The sequence below is a fragment of the Phyllobates terribilis genome, unplaced genomic scaffold (assembly GCF_046119375.1).
Source record: "Phyllobates terribilis strain yellow unplaced genomic scaffold, ASM4611937v1 Scaffold_11__3_contigs__length_659146591, whole genome shotgun sequence".
Lineage (NCBI taxonomy): Eukaryota > Metazoa > Chordata > Amphibia > Anura > Dendrobatidae > Phyllobates > Phyllobates terribilis.
Genome location: NW_027362771.1, coordinates 379,049,034 through 379,069,106, shown reverse-complemented (window position 1 = coordinate 379,069,106; position 20,073 = coordinate 379,049,034). Strand labels below are relative to the sequence as shown.

The 20,073-nt window shown below is 44.0% G+C and overlaps 1 protein-coding gene across 4 annotated transcripts in view; it reads left to right on the top strand.

The window, feature by feature from the left end:
- Window positions 1–20,073, top strand: part of LOC141165189 (uncharacterized) — a 75,569-nt gene that overhangs the window by 7,120 nt on the left and 48,376 nt on the right. For all 4 annotated transcript variants that reach the window (XM_073650821.1, XM_073650823.1, XM_073650820.1 and 1 more), the window contains 2 exons: window positions 15,851–15,940; window positions 17,870–17,894. In XM_073650821.1, coding sequence (XP_073506922.1) covers window positions 15,851–15,940; window positions 17,870–17,894 — 115 coding nt within the window. The remainder of the gene's footprint in view (window positions 1–15,850; window positions 15,941–17,869; window positions 17,895–20,073) is intronic.

The following is a 20,073-nucleotide window of genomic DNA, read 5'->3' as shown; positions in this document are numbered from 1 at the left end:
AACTAGAAGACGTGTGTTATGGACCCTGTCCAGGGATAGGTAAAGACAGGCACGGTAAAGTAGGGACAATATAAACAATTTTCTTTTGATACCAGAGATCATTTTAGCAGTAAGGACCTCAGAAATTTAGTAGTTTTTGCAACGCTGCATTTAAAGAGCCATACATTTTGAAGTTATAAATTTCAGGTACAGATTCTGAGATAGATGTAACTTATTGATTAGCTTTTATTTATTTATTTATGTATTTATTTATTTTGATTTAGGGAAGGGAGAACTAGAAATCCTCCCCCCAGCAAATTCAATATTTTTTTTTCTTCCGTTGTCAGTTTACGCCTTTCACGGTGACAAAATTAGCATGTTACCTTAGTTCTTTGTGTCATTATGAATATGGAGATGTAGTTTTTTATGTATTACTACTTTTTCACATTAACGGTAACCTGTCATATATATGTGCTTTCTTGCTAATTAAATCTCTACCTTGTGTGACAAAGTCACAAGAAAAGTACTAGAGGGGAGATATGTAGCACTGAGATTGTTAGCTCCAGTAATATCAACAGAGAAAATGTTTCAGCACACAAAGTGATCAAGGGTTAATCAGCCATGTTTAGTGCTAAGGTAATTATTCACCTGTAGAGAGGATCAGAGGATAAATTCCCAGCCTTTAGAACATTTGGTGTGAGTTGGATCCTGGAGGTGAAGGCTCTGGAGCTGTTTTTGTCATGTGAAGGAAAGATAAATATTGGGTTGTTTGTTCCTGAAGTTGGCGGTTACCCGTAGCAACAAGGACTGTGCCATATGTTATGTTTTGTTTTTCCTGTTAGGTCGGGGAAGGCCATGTTTGTTTTGCAGCATTGCTGTGGTTTATGCTTTACTCTTAATAAACCACGACGGAAGATTTAAAGATACAGTGTTCCCGTGTCTACCTCACTGTCCATCAGAGTGAGCCGATCTACCACAGTTGGTGCTAGAAGTGCGGCAAAGTGGGGTGTGCAATATTATTCGGCCCCTTTACTTTCTGTGCAGCAAACTCACTCCAGAAGTTCAGTGAGGATCTCTGAATGATCCAATGTTGTCCTAAATGACTGGTAATTATAAATAGAATCCACCTGTGTGTAATCAAGTCTCCGTATAAATGCACCTGCTCTGTGATCGTCTCAGGGTTCTGTTTCAAGGAACACACCAGGCAGGTCCGAGATACTGTTGTGGCGAAGTTTAAAGCCGGATTTGGATACAAAAAGATTTCCCAAGTTTTAAACATCTCAAGGAGCACTGTGCAAGCGATCATATTGAAATGGAAGGAGTATCAGACCACTGCAAATCTACCAAGACCCGGCCGTCCCTCTAAACTTTCATCTCGAACAAGGAGAAGACTGAACAGAGATGCAGCCAAAAGGCCCATGATCACTCTGGATGAACTGCAGAGATCTACAGCTGAGGTGGGAGAGTCTGTCCATAGGACAACAATCAGTCGTACACTGCACAAATCTGGCCTTTATGGAAGTGGCAAGAAGAAAGCCATTTCTTAAAGATATCTATAAAAAGTCTCGTTTGAAGTTTGCCACAAGCCACCTGGGAGACACACCAAACATGTGGAATAAGGTGCTCTGGTCAGATGAAACCAAAATCGAACTTTTTGGCCACAATGCAAAATTATATGTTTGGCGTAAAAGCAACACAGCTCATCACCCTCAAAACACCATCCCCACTGTCAAACATGGTGGTGGCAGCATCATGGTTTGGGCCTTATTTTCTTCAGCAGGGACAGGGAAAATGGTTAAAATTGATGGGAAGATGGACAGAGCCAAATACAGGACCATTCTGGAAGAAAACCTGTTGGAGTCTGCAAAAGACCTGAGACTGGGACGGAGATTTATCTTCCAACAAGACAATGATCCCAAACATAAAGCAAAATCTACAATAGAATGGTTCAAAAATAAACGTATCCAGATGTTAGAATGGCCAAGTCAAAATCCAGACCTGAATCCAGTCGAGTATCTGTGGAAAGAGCTGAAAACTGCTGTTCACAAACGCCCTCCATCCAACCTCAATGAGCTCGAGCTGTTTTCCAAGGAAGAATGGGCAAGAATTTCAGCCTCTCGGTGTGAAAAACTGATAGAGACATACCCCAAGTGACTTGCAGCTGTAATCGCAGCAAAAGGTGGCGCTACAAAGTGTAACATACCTGGTGGCGGGCTTGCATAGTGCACCATCTCTCACTATGCAAGATCGCAAACTTGATCATCAGTCCAGTCTGCTAGCCTGCGAAAAGAAAAGAAAGGGCGCATGTGTAGACTCACAGGGCTATTTATATAATTTAAAAAGTGCCAGTACACTCACCTGTGATGGTTGTGTACGTCTACACAACCAAGATTAAGCGTGTGATTAATGAGGCTCCGGGTCACCTCTATTTGTAGTACCGTCCTGTCGGTGTTTGCCTCGCAACTCCGTGCTCCTCAAGTGGTCACACGATCCTGCTGGACCAGATGCCACGTCACCGCAGGTCCTCAGTAGTTTAACCCGGTGGCTGGATAACTGCAGGTCCTCACACATCCAAATATGCCCGGCTGCTCCTGCCGCTTTGGCTCCGTATGGAGATATTTCACAAGTAAACAATGGTGCAGCGGTCTCAATGTGGCAGTGGTATTGGAGGAAGAATAAAAGTCGATTGCCATCTATTAAATTGTCCAGTATTCCTTTGGCGCTCCCTGAGACCGCTGCACCATTGTTTACCAGTCTCCTAGCCTGGCTTCTTTCCATGCTGTCTGTTTGTCTCTGTTCTGACTGCTTAGGGCGGCGGCCTGGTTACTTCCTAATTCTTGTAGCTGCTGTGGGCACACCCCTAATGCGTCCTCAGCCTATTGCTGTCTGTCACTGGATATTTAAACCAGCTTCACTTGGAAGCTGATGCCTGAGCAACTTTAACATTCAGTGTGCTTTTAGACTCTGAATGTGCCAGGTCCTGTTCTGTTTTTCCCAGCTTGTCTGCCTTCCTGGAGGCTGTATTTCCAGGCCTGTCTGAACACGCTCCTAGCCTGTTCGTTTCTGCCTCTGGGGGCCGTATACCCAGGCTCGTTCCTGTATTTCGCTGCAGTAACAGTTCCTGTCTGAACTGTCTCCTAACCTGTTACTTGTTTTGTCTTTATGTCCGTTTCCTCCCTCCCTTTTTCTGCAGTGTCTGAACCAGCGCTTGGCTATACCTAGGCTCGTTCCTGTATACTGTTGCAGTAACAGTTCCTGTCTGAACTGTCTTCTAACCTGTTACTTGTTTTGTCTCTATGTCCGTTCCTTCCCTTTTGCTGCAGTGTCTGAACCAGCATTTAGCTTTACCTAGGCTCGTTCCTGTATTTCGTTGCAGTAACAGTTCCTGTCTGAACTGTCTCCTAACCTGTTACTTGTTTTGTCTCTATGTCCGTTTCCTCCCTTTTTCTGCAGTGTCTGAACCAGCGCTTAGCTATACCTAGGCTCGTTCCTGTATTCTGTTGCAGTAACAGTTCCTGTCTGAACTGTCTTCTAACCTGTTACTTGTTTTGTCTCTATGTCCGTTCCTTCCCTTTTGCTGCAGTGTCTGAACCAGCATTTGGCTTTACCTAGGCTCGTTCCTGTATTTCGTTGCAGTAACAGTTCCTGTCTGAACTGTCTCCTAACCTGTTACTTGTTTTGTCTCTATGTCCGTTTCCTTCCTTTTGCTGCAGTGTCTGAACCAGCGCTTGGCTTTACCTTGGCTCGTTTCTGTATTTCGTTGCAGTACATTTCTTGTCTGAACTGTCTCCTGGCCTCTTACTTGTTTTGTCTCTGTGTCCATTTCCTCTCTTTTTCTGCAGAGTCTGAACCTGCACCTAACTCCTACTCGTTGTCGCTGTACTTCTGTTTGTGAGTTTGGAGCCCACTCGCTACTTCTTTGCAAGTACCTTGTGTGTATCTGGTTCTGCCTTTCCCTTCCAGTCTGTTTCGTGAGAACAGAGCCCTGTCCCCTCTGCTCTGTCTTTGCTCACCGCTTTGGCAGTTTATCTCTGCTCTGCCTTACTTACCGCTCTGGTGGTTACTGCCCGCTCTGCTCGGCCCTGTCCACCGCACTTGCGGTTTCGCTCTGCTCAGCCCTGTCCACCGCACTTGCGGTTTCGCTCTGCTCTGCCTTGTCCACCGCACTTGCGGTTTCGCTCTGCTCTGCCTTGTCCACCGCACTTGCGGTTTCGCTCTGCTCTGCCTTGTCCACCGCACTTGCAGTTTCGCTCTGCTCTGCCTTGTCCACCGCACTTGTGGTTTCGCTCTGCTCTGCCTTGTCCACCGCACTTGCGGTTTCGCTCTGCTCTGCCTTGTCCACCGCATCTGCGGTTTTGCTCTGCTCTGCCTTGTCCACCGCATCTGCGGTTTCGCTCTGCTCAGCCCTGTCCACCGCACTTGCGGTTTCGCTCTGCTCAGCCTTGTCCACCGCATCTGCGGTTTCGCTCTGCTCAGCCTTGATTACCGCATCTGTGGCTCTGAACCCGTCTCCTAGTCTGTACTGGACCCTACCCAGCCTGTGCTCTAACCTGCCTGTTCCTGTATTCCCCGGTGTGGGTCAACAGCCGTGTCCGGGGTCTGACCTGGAGTCGCACCTGGTCCCTCTGCTCTGTTCCTCCCTGGTGCACAGACGTCGTATGCTGTCGTGCGACCTTGGTCGGATCGGGTAGATACTTAGTTACGCCCCTCCAAGCACTCTCCTGTTCATGTTCCAGTGGGATCACTAAACACGCACACGCCAGTCAGTCCGGGCGTGTGCATAACACAAAGAATCAACTCAAGGGGGCCGAATAATATTGCACGCCTCACTTTTCAGTTTCTAATTTGTTAAAAAAGTTTAAAATATCCAATAAATTTCGTTCCACTTCACAATTGTGTCCCACTTGTTGTTGATTCTTCCCCCAAAAATTAGAATTTTATATCTTTATGTTTGAAGCCAGAAATGTGACAAAAGGTAGAAAAGTTCAAGGGGGCAAAATACTTTCACAATGCACTGTATATATACTAGCTATTGAACCCGTTCTACGCCCGAGTGGCGAACATTTTTATTGGTATATGGTCTCCCATGCTGTTATGTGCTGCCCCCATCCTGGTATTTGTGCTGCCCCCATCCTGTCCCCACCATCCTATCCTGGTATGCATGGCACCCCTCACCCCCAATCCTGGCATGCATGGCACCCCTCACCCCCAATCCTAGTATGCATGGCACCCCTCACCCCCAATCCTGGTATGCATGGCTCCTCTCACCCCTAATCCTGGTATGCATGGCTCCTCTCACCCCTAATCCTGGTATGCATGGCACCCCTCATCCCCAATCCTGGTATGCATGGCAACCCTCATCCCCAATCCCGGTATGCATGGCATCCCTCATCCCCAATCCTGGTATGCATGGCTCCCCTCATCCCCAATCCTCGTATGCATGGCTCCCCCATCCCCAATCCTGGAAGGCAAGGCACCCCTCATCCCCAATCCTGGTATGCGTGGCACCCCTCATCCCCAGTCCTGGTATGCATCGCACCCCTCATCCCCAATCCTGGTATGCATGGTACCCCTCACCCCCAATCCCGGTATGCATGGCACCCCTCATCCCCAATCCCGGTATGCATGGCTCCCCTCATCCCCAATCCCGGTATGCATGGCACCCCTCATCCCCAATCCTGGTATGCATGGTATCCCTCATCCAGGTATGCATGGGCCCCTCACCCACATCCTGGTATGCATGGTACCCCTCACCCCCAATCCTGGTATGCATGGCACCCCTCATCCCCAATCCCGGTATGCATGGCACCCATCATCCCCAATCCCGGTATGCATGGCACCCCTCATCCCCAATCCCGGTATGCATGGCACCCCTCAGCCCCAATCCCGGTATGCATGGCACCCCTCAGCCCCAATCCTGGTATGCATGGCTCCCCTCATCCCCAATCCAGATAAGCATGGCGCCCCTCATCCCCAATCTTGGTATGCGTGGCACCCCTCATCCCCAATTGTGGTATGCGTGGTACCCCTCATCCCCAATCCTGATATGCATGGCAACCCTCATCCCCTATCCCGGTATGCATGGCATCCCTCATCCCCAATCCTGGCATGCATGGCTCCCCTCATCCCCAATCCTCATATGCATGGCTCCCTCATCCCCAATCCTGGAAGGCGTGGCACCCCTCATCCCCAATCCTGGTATGCGTGGCACCCCTCATCCCCAATCCTGGTATGCGTGACACCCCTCATCCCCAATCCTGGTATGCATGGTATCACTCATCCAGGTATGCATGGGCCCCTCACCCGCATCCTGGTATGCATGGCACCCCTCACCCCCAATCCCGGTATGCATGGCACCCCTCATCCCCAATACCGGTATGCATGGCACCCCTCAGCCCCAATCCCGGTATGCATGGCTACTCTCATCCCCAATCCCGGTATGCGTTCCCCTCTCCCCACAATCTTGGTATGTGTTGCCCCCTCATCCCTTTCACGCTGTACACACATACAGTACAGACCAAAAGTTTGGACACACCTTCACATTTAAAGATTTTTCTGTATTTTCATGACTATGAAAATTGTACATTCACACTGAAGGCATCAAAATTATGAATTAACACATGTGGAATTATATACTTAACAAAAAAGTGTGAAACAACTGAAAATATGTCTTATATTCTAGGTTCTTCAAAGTAGCCACCTTTTGCTTTGATGACTGCTTTGCACACTCTTGGCATTCTCTTGATGAGCTTCAAGAGGTAGTCACCGGAAATGGTCTTCCAACAATCTTGAAGGAGTTCCCAGAGATGCTTAGCACTTTTTTGGCCCTTTTGCCTTCACTCTGCGGTCCAGCTCACCCCAAACCATCTCGATTGGGTTCAGGTCTGGTGACTATTTTTTGCTGAAGACACACTGCAAATCTTGGCCATATGGAGTGCTGCTGCATTCTTTTGATATAATTTATAGTTACAGCAGCTGGCACCAGTTCACATTAGGGGGTGCTGGTCAGCTTTCTCTGTGTTGTATAACTATAAGGGGGTGTAACTGCCTCTTGCCTGATTCTGCACTCCTCCCATTAACCAGCAGGTGTTTTATAAACAGCTCTGCTTGCCCTTTAAATGTAGGTGTTTTTAGCCCAGTAGAAGACATGTTTGTCCGTTTAGTTGTAGGCTTGTAACCCAAAAGTGGCATGTAAGGCAGAGTAGTTACCCATCAGGGGGAGGTTATCATGCCGTGGTTGATGGGCAGAAGAACGCTTGGAACTGTTACAGGTAAGAGGAGTGTATGGCGGCGGAGATTGTGGTATGCATAGACACTGAATGCATACCGCAATCTCTGGCGCCATACTTACATACTTACCTGACCGGGAGGAGCGTTGCCGCGGCGCCTCTCTCTTCGCCGGAGACCGGGGCAGGAGTGAGGTGTCGGATCGGTGCGGGATTGGCGCATGCTGATAGCACTATCCGGCGCCATTTTACTGAAGACGCATTTGCATTGTGTCTTCAGCAAAATGGCGCCGGACAGCGCGGTGCTCCAGCGCCGCACTCCTCCCCACGCCTCCGGCAGAACAGGACACAGCAGCGCTGGAGCACAGAGAAGAAAGGTGAGTATTTTTTGTATGTATGTGTGTACAGCGTGAAAGGGATGAGGGGACCACACATACCAGGATTGTGGGGTGAGGGGACCATGCATATCGGGATTGGCGGGTGAGGGGGCCACACATATCAGGATTGTGGGGTGAGGGGACCATGCATACCAGGATTGTGGTGTGAGGGGACCATGCATACCAGGATTGGGGGATGAGGGGTACCACGCATACCAGGATTGGGGGATGAGGGGTACCACACATACCATTATTGGGGGATGAGAGGACCATGCATACCAGGATTGGGGGGTGAGGGGTGCCATGCATACCAGAATAGGGATGAGGGGTACCATACATACCAGGATGAGGGATGGGGTGCCATGCACACCAGGATGAGGGGTACCATACATACTAGAATAGGAATGAGGAGTATCATACATACCAGGATAGGGATGAGGGGTACCATGTATACCAGGAATGGGGATGAGGGACCCATGCATACCAGGATAGGGATGAGGAGTGCCATGCATACCAGGATTGGGTATGAGGGGTGCCATGCATACCAGGATTGGGGATGAGGGGTTCCATGCATACCAGGATTGGGGATGAGGGGTACCATGCATACCAGGATTGGGGATGAGGGGTGCCTTGCCTTCCAGGATTGGGGATGGGGGAGCCATGCATACGAGGATTGGGGATGAGGGGTTCCATGCATACCAGGATTGGGGATGAGGGGTACCATGCATACCAGGATTGGGGATGAGGGGTCCATGCATACCAGTATAGGGCTGAGGGGTGCCATGCATATCAGGATTGGGGATGAGGGATGCCATGCATATCAGGATTGGGGGATGAGGGGTGCCATGCATGCCAGGATTGGGGATCAGGGAGCCATGCATACGAGGATTGGGGATGAGGGAGCCATGCATGCCAGGATTGGGGATGAGGGAGCCATACATACCAGGATCGGGGATAAGGGGTACCATGCATACCAAGATTGGGGGATGAGGGAGCCATGCATACCAGGATTGGGGGATGAGGGAGCCATGCATACCAGGATTGAGGATGAGGGGTGCCATGCATATCAGGATTGGGGATGAGGGAGCCATGCATACCAGGATTGTGGATGAGGGAGCCATGCTTACCAGGATTGGGGATGAGGGAGCCATGCATACTAGGATTGGGGATGAGGGGTCCATGCATACCAGTATAGGGATGAAGAGTGCCATGCATACCAGGATGGGGTTGAGGGGTGCCATGCATATCAGGATTGGGGATGAGGGAGCCATGCATACCAGGATTGGGGATGAGGGGTATCATGCATTTTTCATTAGTTCATTAACATATACAGGTCTTTTTCACAATAAATTAGTGCATAATATATTCTCATTACTTTCCACTTTGTTTTACATCATTTGTGTCAAATTTAATATAATTAATTTTTTATACTTCAACAATTCATTCTTCATATAAAGTGCCAAGTGACTAAGTTGATAATAAATAGTGTCAGGTGCATCTCCTAAAATGGGAGTACGACTCACCCTTCATCAATCTCACATATTACATGTTTTCTGTTTGTCACGCTGTTCTCTGTGTCCTCTATTCCACACTGCGCATTTCTGCCATGATCCATCTTGAATTCCGTCATGTGACCGGAGCATTAGTGATCCGCCCACATGATGATGTCACTGGGCATGCACATTGCATTTGCGACCCTGCGGTCGTCATCTTTGGTCTACTGCCATATATAGAATTCTCATTCAATCCTGCCATTTGTTAGGTACATATATTAAAAACCATGACCAAACACTCGTTTTTTCTTTGCATACTAGTCTTATTATTATATTATATTCCATTCCTATAGTGGCAACAATAATATCCTCCTTCAGGAAATAATCATTATTAGTTACAATATGTTAGACTAGTGTGCATAATGATGTCCCATTAATAGATATTTTGAGAGATATTTTATATATTTCTTGAGCCCAATCACCCATCCATGGATTTTCCCATCTGTGAGTCTGTCCATGGAGGAAGATTAAGGATCAGAGGCGGAACCTTTTGGATCCCAACCTCTTTCCCAATCTTAAGGTGATATATTGGGTCTATTTACTTTTTTTAAAAAAAAAGCATCTCTCTCCACCTATGGGAACATTTTTTAATCCAATTGAATGTTTTTTCATTATTTTCAAATAATAGGCAGTTTAGTCACTCTAAATGAATAGAATTCAATTAATTATTAGAGGAGTCATTTTCAATATGTCGATCGTTGCAGGGTGAGTTGTCTCTACATCATAATGTTATAAAAATCTCCAAATAACCAAAAATTAAAATTACAATCATATAAATTAAAATACATATATTTTTACTACATTATTTAAAAATACTCCATATTTCATACACTGCTAATTTGTCAGAACGTGATTCTCAAGTTATTCCGGCTATATTGAATTCAACATTTAACCCATTGGGCCTTAGTGTTTCTTATTTATGTATCCACTCAAGTTCTCTTTTCCTCAATAATTTTATTCTATCACCTCCTCATCTTTGTATAGGTACAGTATCTATAATTCTGGCTCTTAATTGATATACCGCATGGCCTGCTTCCACAAAATGTTTCGATACGGGTAAATCCATCCTCCTTTTCCTAATTGAGTGTCTCTGATTATTTATGCGGGTTTTAAATTCACATATACAGTACAGACCAAAAGTTTGGACACACCTTCTCATTTAAAGATTTTTCTGTATTTTCATGACTATGAAAATTGTACATTCACACTGAAGGCATCAAAACTATGAATTAACACATGTAGAACTATATACTTAACAAAAAAGTGTGAAACAAATGAAAATATGTCTTATATTCTAGGTTCTTCAAAGTAGCCACCTTTTGCTTTGATGACTGCTTTGCACACTCTTGGCATTCTCTTGATGAGCTTCAAGAGGTAGTCACCGGAAATGGTCTTCCAACAATCTTGAAGGAGTTCCCAGAGATGCTTAGCACTTGTCGGCCCTTTTGCCTTCACTCTGCGGTCCAGCTCACCCCAAACCATCTAGATTGGGTTCAGGTCTGGTGACTGTGGAGGTCAGGTCATCTGGCGTAGCACCCCATCACTCTCCTTCTTGGTCAAATAGCCCTTACACAGCTTGGAGGTGTGTTTGGGGTCATTGTCCTGTTGAAAAATAAATTATGGTCCAACTAAACGCAAACCAGATGGAATAGCATGCTGCTGCAAGATGCTGTGGTAGCCATGCTGGTTCAGTATGCCTTCAATTTTGAATAAATTCCCAACAGTGTCACCAGCAAAGCACCCCCACACCATCACACCTCCTCCTCCATGCTTCACGGTGGGAACCAGGCATGTAGAGTGCATCCATTCACCTTTTCTGCGTCGCACAAAGACACGGTGGTTGGAACCAAAGATCTCAAATTTGGACTCATCAGACCAAAGCACAGATTTCCACTGGTCTAATGTACATTCCTTGTGTTCTTTAGCCCAAACAAGTCTCTTCTGCTTGTGGCCAGTCCTTAGCAGTGGTTTCCTAGCAGCTATTTTACCATGAATTCCTGCTGCACAAAGTCTCCTCTTAACAGTTGTTGTAGAGATGTGTCTGCTGCTAGAACTCTGTGTGGCATTGACCTGGTCTCTAATCTGAGCTGCTGTTAACCTGCGATTTCTGAGGCTGGTGACTCGGATAAACTTATCCTCAGAAGCAAAGGTGACTCTTGGTCTTCCTTTTCTGGGGCGGTCCTCATGTGAGCCAGTTTCTTTGTAGCGCTTGATGGTTTTTGCAACTGCACTTGGGGACACTTTCAAAGTTTGCCCAATTTTTCGGACTGACTGACCTTCATTTCTTAAAGTAATGATGGCCACTCGTTTTTCTTTACTTAGCTGCTTTTTTCTTGCCATAATACAAATTCTATCAGCTGTATATCCACCTGACTTCTGCGCAACACAACTGATGGTCCCAACCCAATTTATAAGGCAAGAAATCCCACTTATTAAACCTGACAGGGCACACCTGTGAAGTGAAAACCATTTCCGGTGACTACCTCTTGAAGCTCATCAAGAGAATGCCAAGAGTGTGCAAAGCAGTCATCAAAGGAAAAGGTGGCTACTTTGAAGAACCTAGAATATAAGACATATTTTCAGTTGTTTCACACTTTTTTGTTAAGTATATAAATCCACATGTGTTAATTCATAGTTTTGATGCCTTCAGTGTGAATGTACAATTTTCAAAGGCATGAAAATACAGAAAAATCTTTAAATGAGAAGATGTGTCCAAACTTTTGGTCTGTACTGTAGTTTCTCCAATATACCAAAGTCGACATGGACATTCTAATAAATATATAACATGATCAGAATCACATGTTAAATTGTGTTTGATATAATATTTCTTCTGAGTTTTTGGATGGACAAATTGATCTCCTTTTAACATAGGAAGTGAGCAGTTAACACATAAGAGACATGGATAACATCCCTTCCTTTCTTTCCCCGTTATATATGTTTGGGTCTTAGTTCTAAACGGACGAATGTCCGAATGTACTAGTACATCCCTGATGTTTTTATTTCTTTTATATGAGAATAACGGAGGATTTTTAAATTCCGGTACGTTTGGTAGACATTTTCCTAACATTTTCCAATGATTTCTAATTATATCAGCCACTTGTTCACTTTCTTCCCCAAATGTTGAAACCATGGGTATTCTCCCTTCATTCTTTTTCTTATTAGTTGTTTTTAATAGGGTATCTCTGTTTACTCTATTCACTTTTTCTCTTTGTTCAGCCAGAAGGTTATTGAGGTAACCTCTTGTTTTAAATGTTTTTGTCAATTCCTTCAAACTATTATAAACCATCCTCATTACTTTCTATTCTCTTAACCTTTAGGTATTGGCTGTATGCAATGGCAATGATTTTACTGTTCGTTTGGGATGATGACTGTTGAATCTTAAAATGTAATTTTTATCTGTCGGTTTTGTGAACAGAGAGGTCATCAGTTTCCTATTTTTTTGAGTGACAAGAACATCCAAAAACTGAATTACTTCATTAGAACAAACTAGTGTAAATTTAATCGTCCTATCCACTTGGTTTAAATATATATGAAATTCCTCCAATTCTTTCTGTGTGCCCGTCCAAAGTAGGAAGACGTCGTCTGTGTACCGCCACCACGCCATAACATGTCTGAAGTGGTGGGATACATAGAAGAGGTCCTCCTCCAATGCGGCCATGACAAGATTTGCATAAGCGGGGGCCATACTGGCCCTCATTGCAGTTCCTCTCTTCTGGAGAAAAAATTCATCCCCAAATAAAAAATAGTTATGATGTCATACAAAATTTAATAATTCAATTAGGAATTCTTGGCTATTACTTGTAAGATAAGTAAGTAACAACCTCCGTTTAATCACATCCATTCCTCTAATGTTGTCAATTGAGGTATAAAGAGAGACCACGTCGAATGAGGCCAAAATAACTTCATCCTCCAATTTTATCTCCTGTAATTTCAATAAAAAATCAGTAGTGTCACGTACAAATGATTTTGTATTTTTAGCCAAGGGTTCAATATTTTATCTAGATAAGTTCCAATTTTATTAGTCAGTGAGCCTATTGTATAGACAAAAGCATTTAGACCACTGGTCTGATATGAGCCATTCATTCAGTCCAGTTTCCTAAGCTCTACTGAAAGTAAGATGTTGCTGCATGTGTGGAGAGATTGCATTTGTGGGGTTTGAGGAGGTAGAGTAGTAGAAAAGTTGAAGGCACGTCTATTCACATGTGGAGAATATATGTAAAGCCCCCCCATACACATTAGATGGCTGTCAGCCAAACAATGGTTCTGTAGCGGTGTCCAAAGAACACTTCAAGGCTGGATTCAAGTATGGCACAGCGGAAACAAAACTCCGATTTTATTATGTATAAAGGAACTGTATGCCGGGCAATGAGAATAACAGTATTTTCAATGACAGTATCAATAACATGAACACAGGAAGAAATAGCTGGAGAGAGTTACAGAGCTATGCTCCAGCTATGGCAATGAAAGCTCAATACAACAATACACATCAAGTTTCACATGTTACTCTAGACTAGTCCCCTATCTGGCTTTCCGCTAATCGGGCCACACTGCTACAGTGTCCTATCTAAAGAAAACTACACTAAACCCTAGCACAGTTCACCACCGGTAAGTCACTCACTGTAGCGCAGATCAGACGCAGATGGAGGCCGCCTTGTTCGTGGTGTAACTGAGCAGTATCACGTCACTCAAGACCTTTCCTTTGTATATTGGATCTCTTCTTTCTGCAAGCAGGCAAACCTTGCTTCACTTTCACTGAGGTAAACTGGCTGGTACTCTGTGTTGTGTGTTACCTCAGGTCAGCAGCCTTCAGGGAAAATGTTCTTAAAAAGGGATGGATTTCTCTACTCTTGACACAGTCCTGACAACAAATCTTGATAAAGTCTACGCTCTTATCTTTCCAGAGACTTATAGTTTCTTTTTATAGCCTCTGTTTATCAGAAACAGGCAGAAGCCTGTCTCCTCCCTCAGACACACACACACACACACACACACACACACACACACACGACGTCTCTGTGCGTTCTGGTTCATTTCCCTCTCCCAGCACAGACCAAGAAGCAGGGGTGGGGGGTGACTAGTCCACAAGCAGAAAACCCAGAGGGGAGCATAGTTTCTTAAAGCCACAGGGTATTCAATGTCCGGTAAGGGCTGATCCCCTACAGTTCGGCCAATTGTTCGGCAGGCAGCCATCTCAGCCGTCTCTCCCATTCAAGGAGCACTCCTGTGCTCTCTATCAGCGAGCTGCTGCCAGAAATGTTTGGCAGCAGCTTATCTCTGGGAGATCAAAAGGATTGAAAGCCTGAAATTGTACATGCTCAATCATTGACTCTCCGAACAATGAATTATCCAGGGCCCCCAGTTGCATTAGACTGTCAGCCAAACCCATCATTATAAGCAAGTTTGGCAAAGATTAAGTAAATGCGTATGGGGAACTTAGGTCTTTGTTATACAAGGATATTTGGAAAACTATTGAGTATGCAAAACAAAATGGCAGCTTGAGTGAAATACTTGTAAAGTTATAGATGTCCCATTTCAGGTTCTAAATCAGGAGTTATTTGTCAGTGGTTTTCAAAATTGTTATGTGTAAGGCTATGTGCCCACGATGCAGAAATGCTCAGGATTTTTTCCTGAGCGTTTCTGCATCTCCCTGGCAGAAAAAAACGCATGCGGATTGGTCATGCGTTTTCCTGCCAGGGACATGCGGAAGTGAAGCGTTCTTCACTTGCATTTCCGCATGCGGGTTGACAAGCGCTTTCCAAGCGATTTTAGCATCACTTGGAAAGTGCTTGTCAACTTGGTCACACTATATAAATCCATGCAAACAGCATGGATTTATATAGTGTGACCCGAGAGAATGTTAAAAAATAAAAAAGTAAATATATACTTACCCTCTGATGGCCCGCGCTGTCCTGCTTCACCGTCCCGGCTGCCGGCAGCGGTACACTGAAGGACCTGCCGACGTCAGCGTCGCGTGACCCGTCACATGACTATGACGTCAGCGCAGGTCCTTCAGCACATCGCGAACTGTCGGCATGCGAGGAGGAGCGCACCGCGGGCCGCCAGAAGGTAAGTATATATTTATTTTTTATTTTATTCTTTTTTTTTTACAGTTTTCTATGGTACCCAGGTCCGGAGGAGAGTCTCCTCTCCTCTAGACCTGGGTACCATCAGCACATTAGAACGCATGGAATGCGCATCTACATATACAGTGATGCGTAATCCATGCTATCTACTGCAAGTCAATGGCGGCGAAAACGCAGCACTTCCGCAAAATAATTGGTAGTGCTGCGTTTTTTTCCGCAATGATAATCCGCAGCGGAAATTTCCACAGCATGTGCACAGCACATGCGGATTATCATTGGGGAGCATGGCAGGCCTTCTACCATGCGTTTTTTAAGCGTTTCTGCAGTGTTTTTGCCGCTACGGAAACGCTTAAAAAACGTATCATGGGCACACAGCCTAAATGTTGCTTGAAGTCTCAAGCACACGGCTGTAATAGGGTTCCCAATCATATGTGGTCTATGCATCTGGCATTGCGATTTGTATACAGCCTCACAAACTTTGTTTCTATGATAAAGCTAGTTTACTGGTTTCCTACATCATTTGTGAAAAATATTATTTTACTTATGTAATTTAATTGATAAATGTGTAGTTCATATAAAGAATTGAATTCTTTAATTTGAAATCATAACCAAATGTTAATCATGTTTTGCAGACACTTCTTATATTATTGCTGGATCTGTGGGAGGCTTTTTTGCAGTTCTTGCCATTTTATTACTTGCTATTTTTTGCATCAAAAATAAAGGTAAGATTATAAATTTATATGGGTCATTCACTCTAAGAAGCAAAGTTTACAGTCACTCTGTGTGACTGCAGTCTGCTGAATCGTGATAGGGTGCGATACACACAGTTATGATTTCCATGTATTCGTTGTGTGGGTAGGTAGTAAGATTACCCTATGTGTGCACTTTACGTACTTGCTGTCATGTGCCTACTAGACTTTCGTGCTTCTCTCAATTATCTTCTATTGAGAGAAGTCAGCAAGTGACCTCATGTAAGCAAATGACATACGTTAGTCAAGTGATTGCCCACCTACATGGGTGAATAAAGGGGAATCATGACTTGGCAGTCACAAAGTGACTGCAGACTTTGCTTTTACGGCCAGAAAACCACTTTAAGATGTTTGCTGGATGTATAGGTATGTAGGCTGGATGATAGACAGGAAGGTAGGTGGATGATTAATGAATTGATAGATAGTATGCTTTAGAGACAACACAAATATACAAAATCTCAAAATTCAAGTACAAATGTGTAGCCATACATTTTCATGAATTTTAATAAAGACAATCAGTCGGTAGAAAATGACTGTTCAAACTAAGTATAGCACATTGTAAGGAACATAAACTTCATAAATATCATACCTTTTAGTATCCAAATTTGTTCATGCATTTGTCAGAAATTGTCATTAATCAGATGTGCTACTGAGATGCTTGGTGCACCCTGGACATGGCCAAGAGGTTCAATGCACTGTCCCATCCACTTGTTTTCCAGCATCAACACAAGTACAATTTTTGTTAGGAATATGTTCATTACAAAGTGCTGTGCTTAGTTTGTACAGTCATTTTGTGCTGCCAGTATATCATTAAGGACCCCATTTCCTCAGTCATAAACTGCGCTGTTAGTTACCTCTTTCCTGGTGACCTGTTGTCAGGATTTCTTTTGATCCTGTTGACCTGTACAAATCTGCTACTAAACTGTACTGCCCTGTGTAAATGGCTCTATTGCTCTAAATGCAATTTAGAATCACCTCCTTCCGGAACAGCCTAAGGGCCTTAAGTGGCTGATGGCCACACTTTTCCCATGTCTGTGATAGACCATCACAATATCATATTTTTTAGTTTTAAAAAAATTGGTCATATGACATCACTCATCATGGGCTATGTAGAGTTAAGAGTAAAGGTACGAAAAGATACCTCTCTAGTAATGTACAGAAAATATCAGTGAACACCATTGTTTTTTCGTCTGAAGCTAATTACATTGCAGATTTCCTCTTCTATACTATTCACTGACAATGATCACAATGATCACATCAAATGCTTAAAGAGGTTGTCCACTACTATTAACAATGCCCCCATCAATTTAAACAGTGGAAAGCAGTGTTTTTCTAATTACCTTCCATTGTCATTGTTGTCTGTGAGAGGCGCTATTGCTGGCCGCTCACAGTCATCACTTAACCCCCGGCTGCAAGCGGCTCAGACATCCGCTGAGGTCACGTCAAGTTCTGGCTGCAGCCGGGCGTGACCCAGTGACGCGCTCCCCCCAGATTTATGGGTTTTGGGCGGGTTTTACAGCAAGTCACAGCCCAGCATCCACCGCACGCTTTCCCAATGAATACAGAGGAGAGGTAAAGCGCACGGTGGATGCTGGGCTGTGATGTCAGAGCACACATTGACCCTGTTCGCATCATTATAGTCTATGGCCCCATCAGCATATACGCCCGAATGCAGTTTTGCAGGGGGCTCGGACACAAGCTCCGATTGGACCACCAAATGTGGGCAAGAATGCAGTGTGAAAGGTAAAGCATATGATTCATTCTCAGGTCTTCCCTAAAACGCATATTGACCTTTATTCTTTTATCTTAAAATACTTAAAATCCAGGTGACATATAAGTTACTTATACTGTAGATAAATTGAAGAACTTGGGATGCTAATAACTTCTACTTTTTCTCGGTAGGCAGACGGACAAATATGAACAGAAGGTGATGTATTATATAACATCTAAACAAACAATAAAGATTAAGGCGCTAAATGTCTTTTAGGCCTCATTCATATGTCTGTGTTTTAACACATACGTGAAAATATGATTCCACTCTCATTAGTGTTTTGGATCTGTGTGTCATCGGTATATGGTCCGTATCCGTTTTTGCCATCAGTGTGTCATTAGTGTTTTTCATTAATGGATAAAGAAATAAATAACAAACCTTCTCATATCCTTTGCAGTGTTAAATATGGACAGCACATGGATTGCACACGGATGCCATCTGTATGCTGTATGTGTTTTTCATAGACCCATAGACTTTTATTGGCCTTTTCATCTGTGATACTGGAAAAAACGGACGTCTCCATGTGTTTTGCCAGGACACACGGTCCATGAAAACACATTGATATGTGAATAACACCAGAGATTACAATGAGTATATGTTGTACCCGTGAAAAAAATAACTAAAACATGTACAGTATATATACAGTATATATAATTTTTGGTCACAGAGAGCATTCAGAGACATGGTAGGAATAGGAACCAAGTAGCAACTCAACAATATGGTACCTTGGTAAACGTGTGTCCCAGAGACCCAAGAGTTTTTGGCACCTGGGACACATGCTTGGAGGGTAGCATATTGTGTGAGTTGTTACTTGATTATTTGTATCTTTTCTGTGAATGCCCACTGTGATCACATAGCACGACATGATATTTAAAGTCACATATAAGCAGATATTATCACTTGCACATGGAGATGATCTATATTTATATTTTTTTTAATTTATACTATATATTGGGTTGTCCCTTTAGCTGTTATTTTAATCCCTTTACACTGTGTTCCAAATTATTATGCAAATAATATTTTCTCAGATTTTCCCAAATTACCTATATGAATTGCAGTTATTGTAATTTTCCAGTCAAATAACTATTAGAGTACAATTGAAAGTTTTTTGTACAAACTGCCTATGATAACAGTATATTTTTTAAAAAATAAAAAACTCAAACTGCACTCAAAATGCATGTTCCAAATTATTATGCACAGCAGAGTTTTCAACCTTTTCATTTTAATAAAGAACAAAAAAATGGTCATTTTTGAAATTATAAGCATTAGCAGGTTATTACAAACTGAAATCAAACAGTTTTCAACTGAAAACTTTATTCTAGGTGATGTTACATTTGCACATAGGACCCCTTGTTCGAAAGGAGCTTCTGGACTCTCCCGTCCATTGAATTTGTCAGGTTTTGGATGGTTTCTGCTTTAACTGTTTTGCATGAGGACAGAATACCCTCCCAGAGCTGTTGCTTAGATGTGAACTGCCTCCCGCCATCATAGACACTCCTTTTGATGATGCTCCAGAGGCTCTCAATGGGGTTGAGGTCAGGGGAGCATGGGTGCCACACCATAAGTTTGTCCCCTTTTATGCCCATAGCAGCCAGAGATGCAGATGTGTTATGTGCAGCATGAGACGGGGCATTATCATGCATGAAATGACCTCGATGGTCCAGATGGATGGAGTGGAGGATGGCTGATTGATGGACACCTCATGCAAACACGGCTACGGCGCTAACAAGGAGGAGGTGGAGTAATGTTTTGGGCTGGAATAATGGGGAGAGAGATTGTCGGCCCTTTTAGGATCCCTGAAGGGGTAAAGATGAACTCCATAATGAATGTTGAGTTTCTCAAACAGCACTTCCTTCCATGGTTCAAGAAGAAGAACCGTGCATTCCGCAGCACGATCATTTTCATGCATGATAATGCCCCGTCTCATGCTGCACATAACACATCTGCATCTCTGGCTGCTATGGGCATAAAAGGGTACAAACTTATGGGGTAGCACCCATGCTCCCCTGACCTCAACCCCATTGAGAACCTCTGGAGCATCATCAAAAGGAGTGTCTATGATGGCGGGAGGCAGTTCACATCTAAGCAACAGCTCTGGGAGGGTATTCTGTCCTCATGCAAAACAATTAAAGCAGAAACCATCCAAAACCTGACAAATTCAATGGACGAAAGAGTTCAGAAGCTCCTTTCGAACAAGGGATCCTATGTGAAAATGTAACATCACCTAGAATAAAGTTTTCAGTTGAAAACTGTTTGATTTCAGTTTGTAATAACCTGCTAATGCTTATAATTTCAAAAATTACCATTTTTTTGTTCTTTATTAAAATGAAAAGGT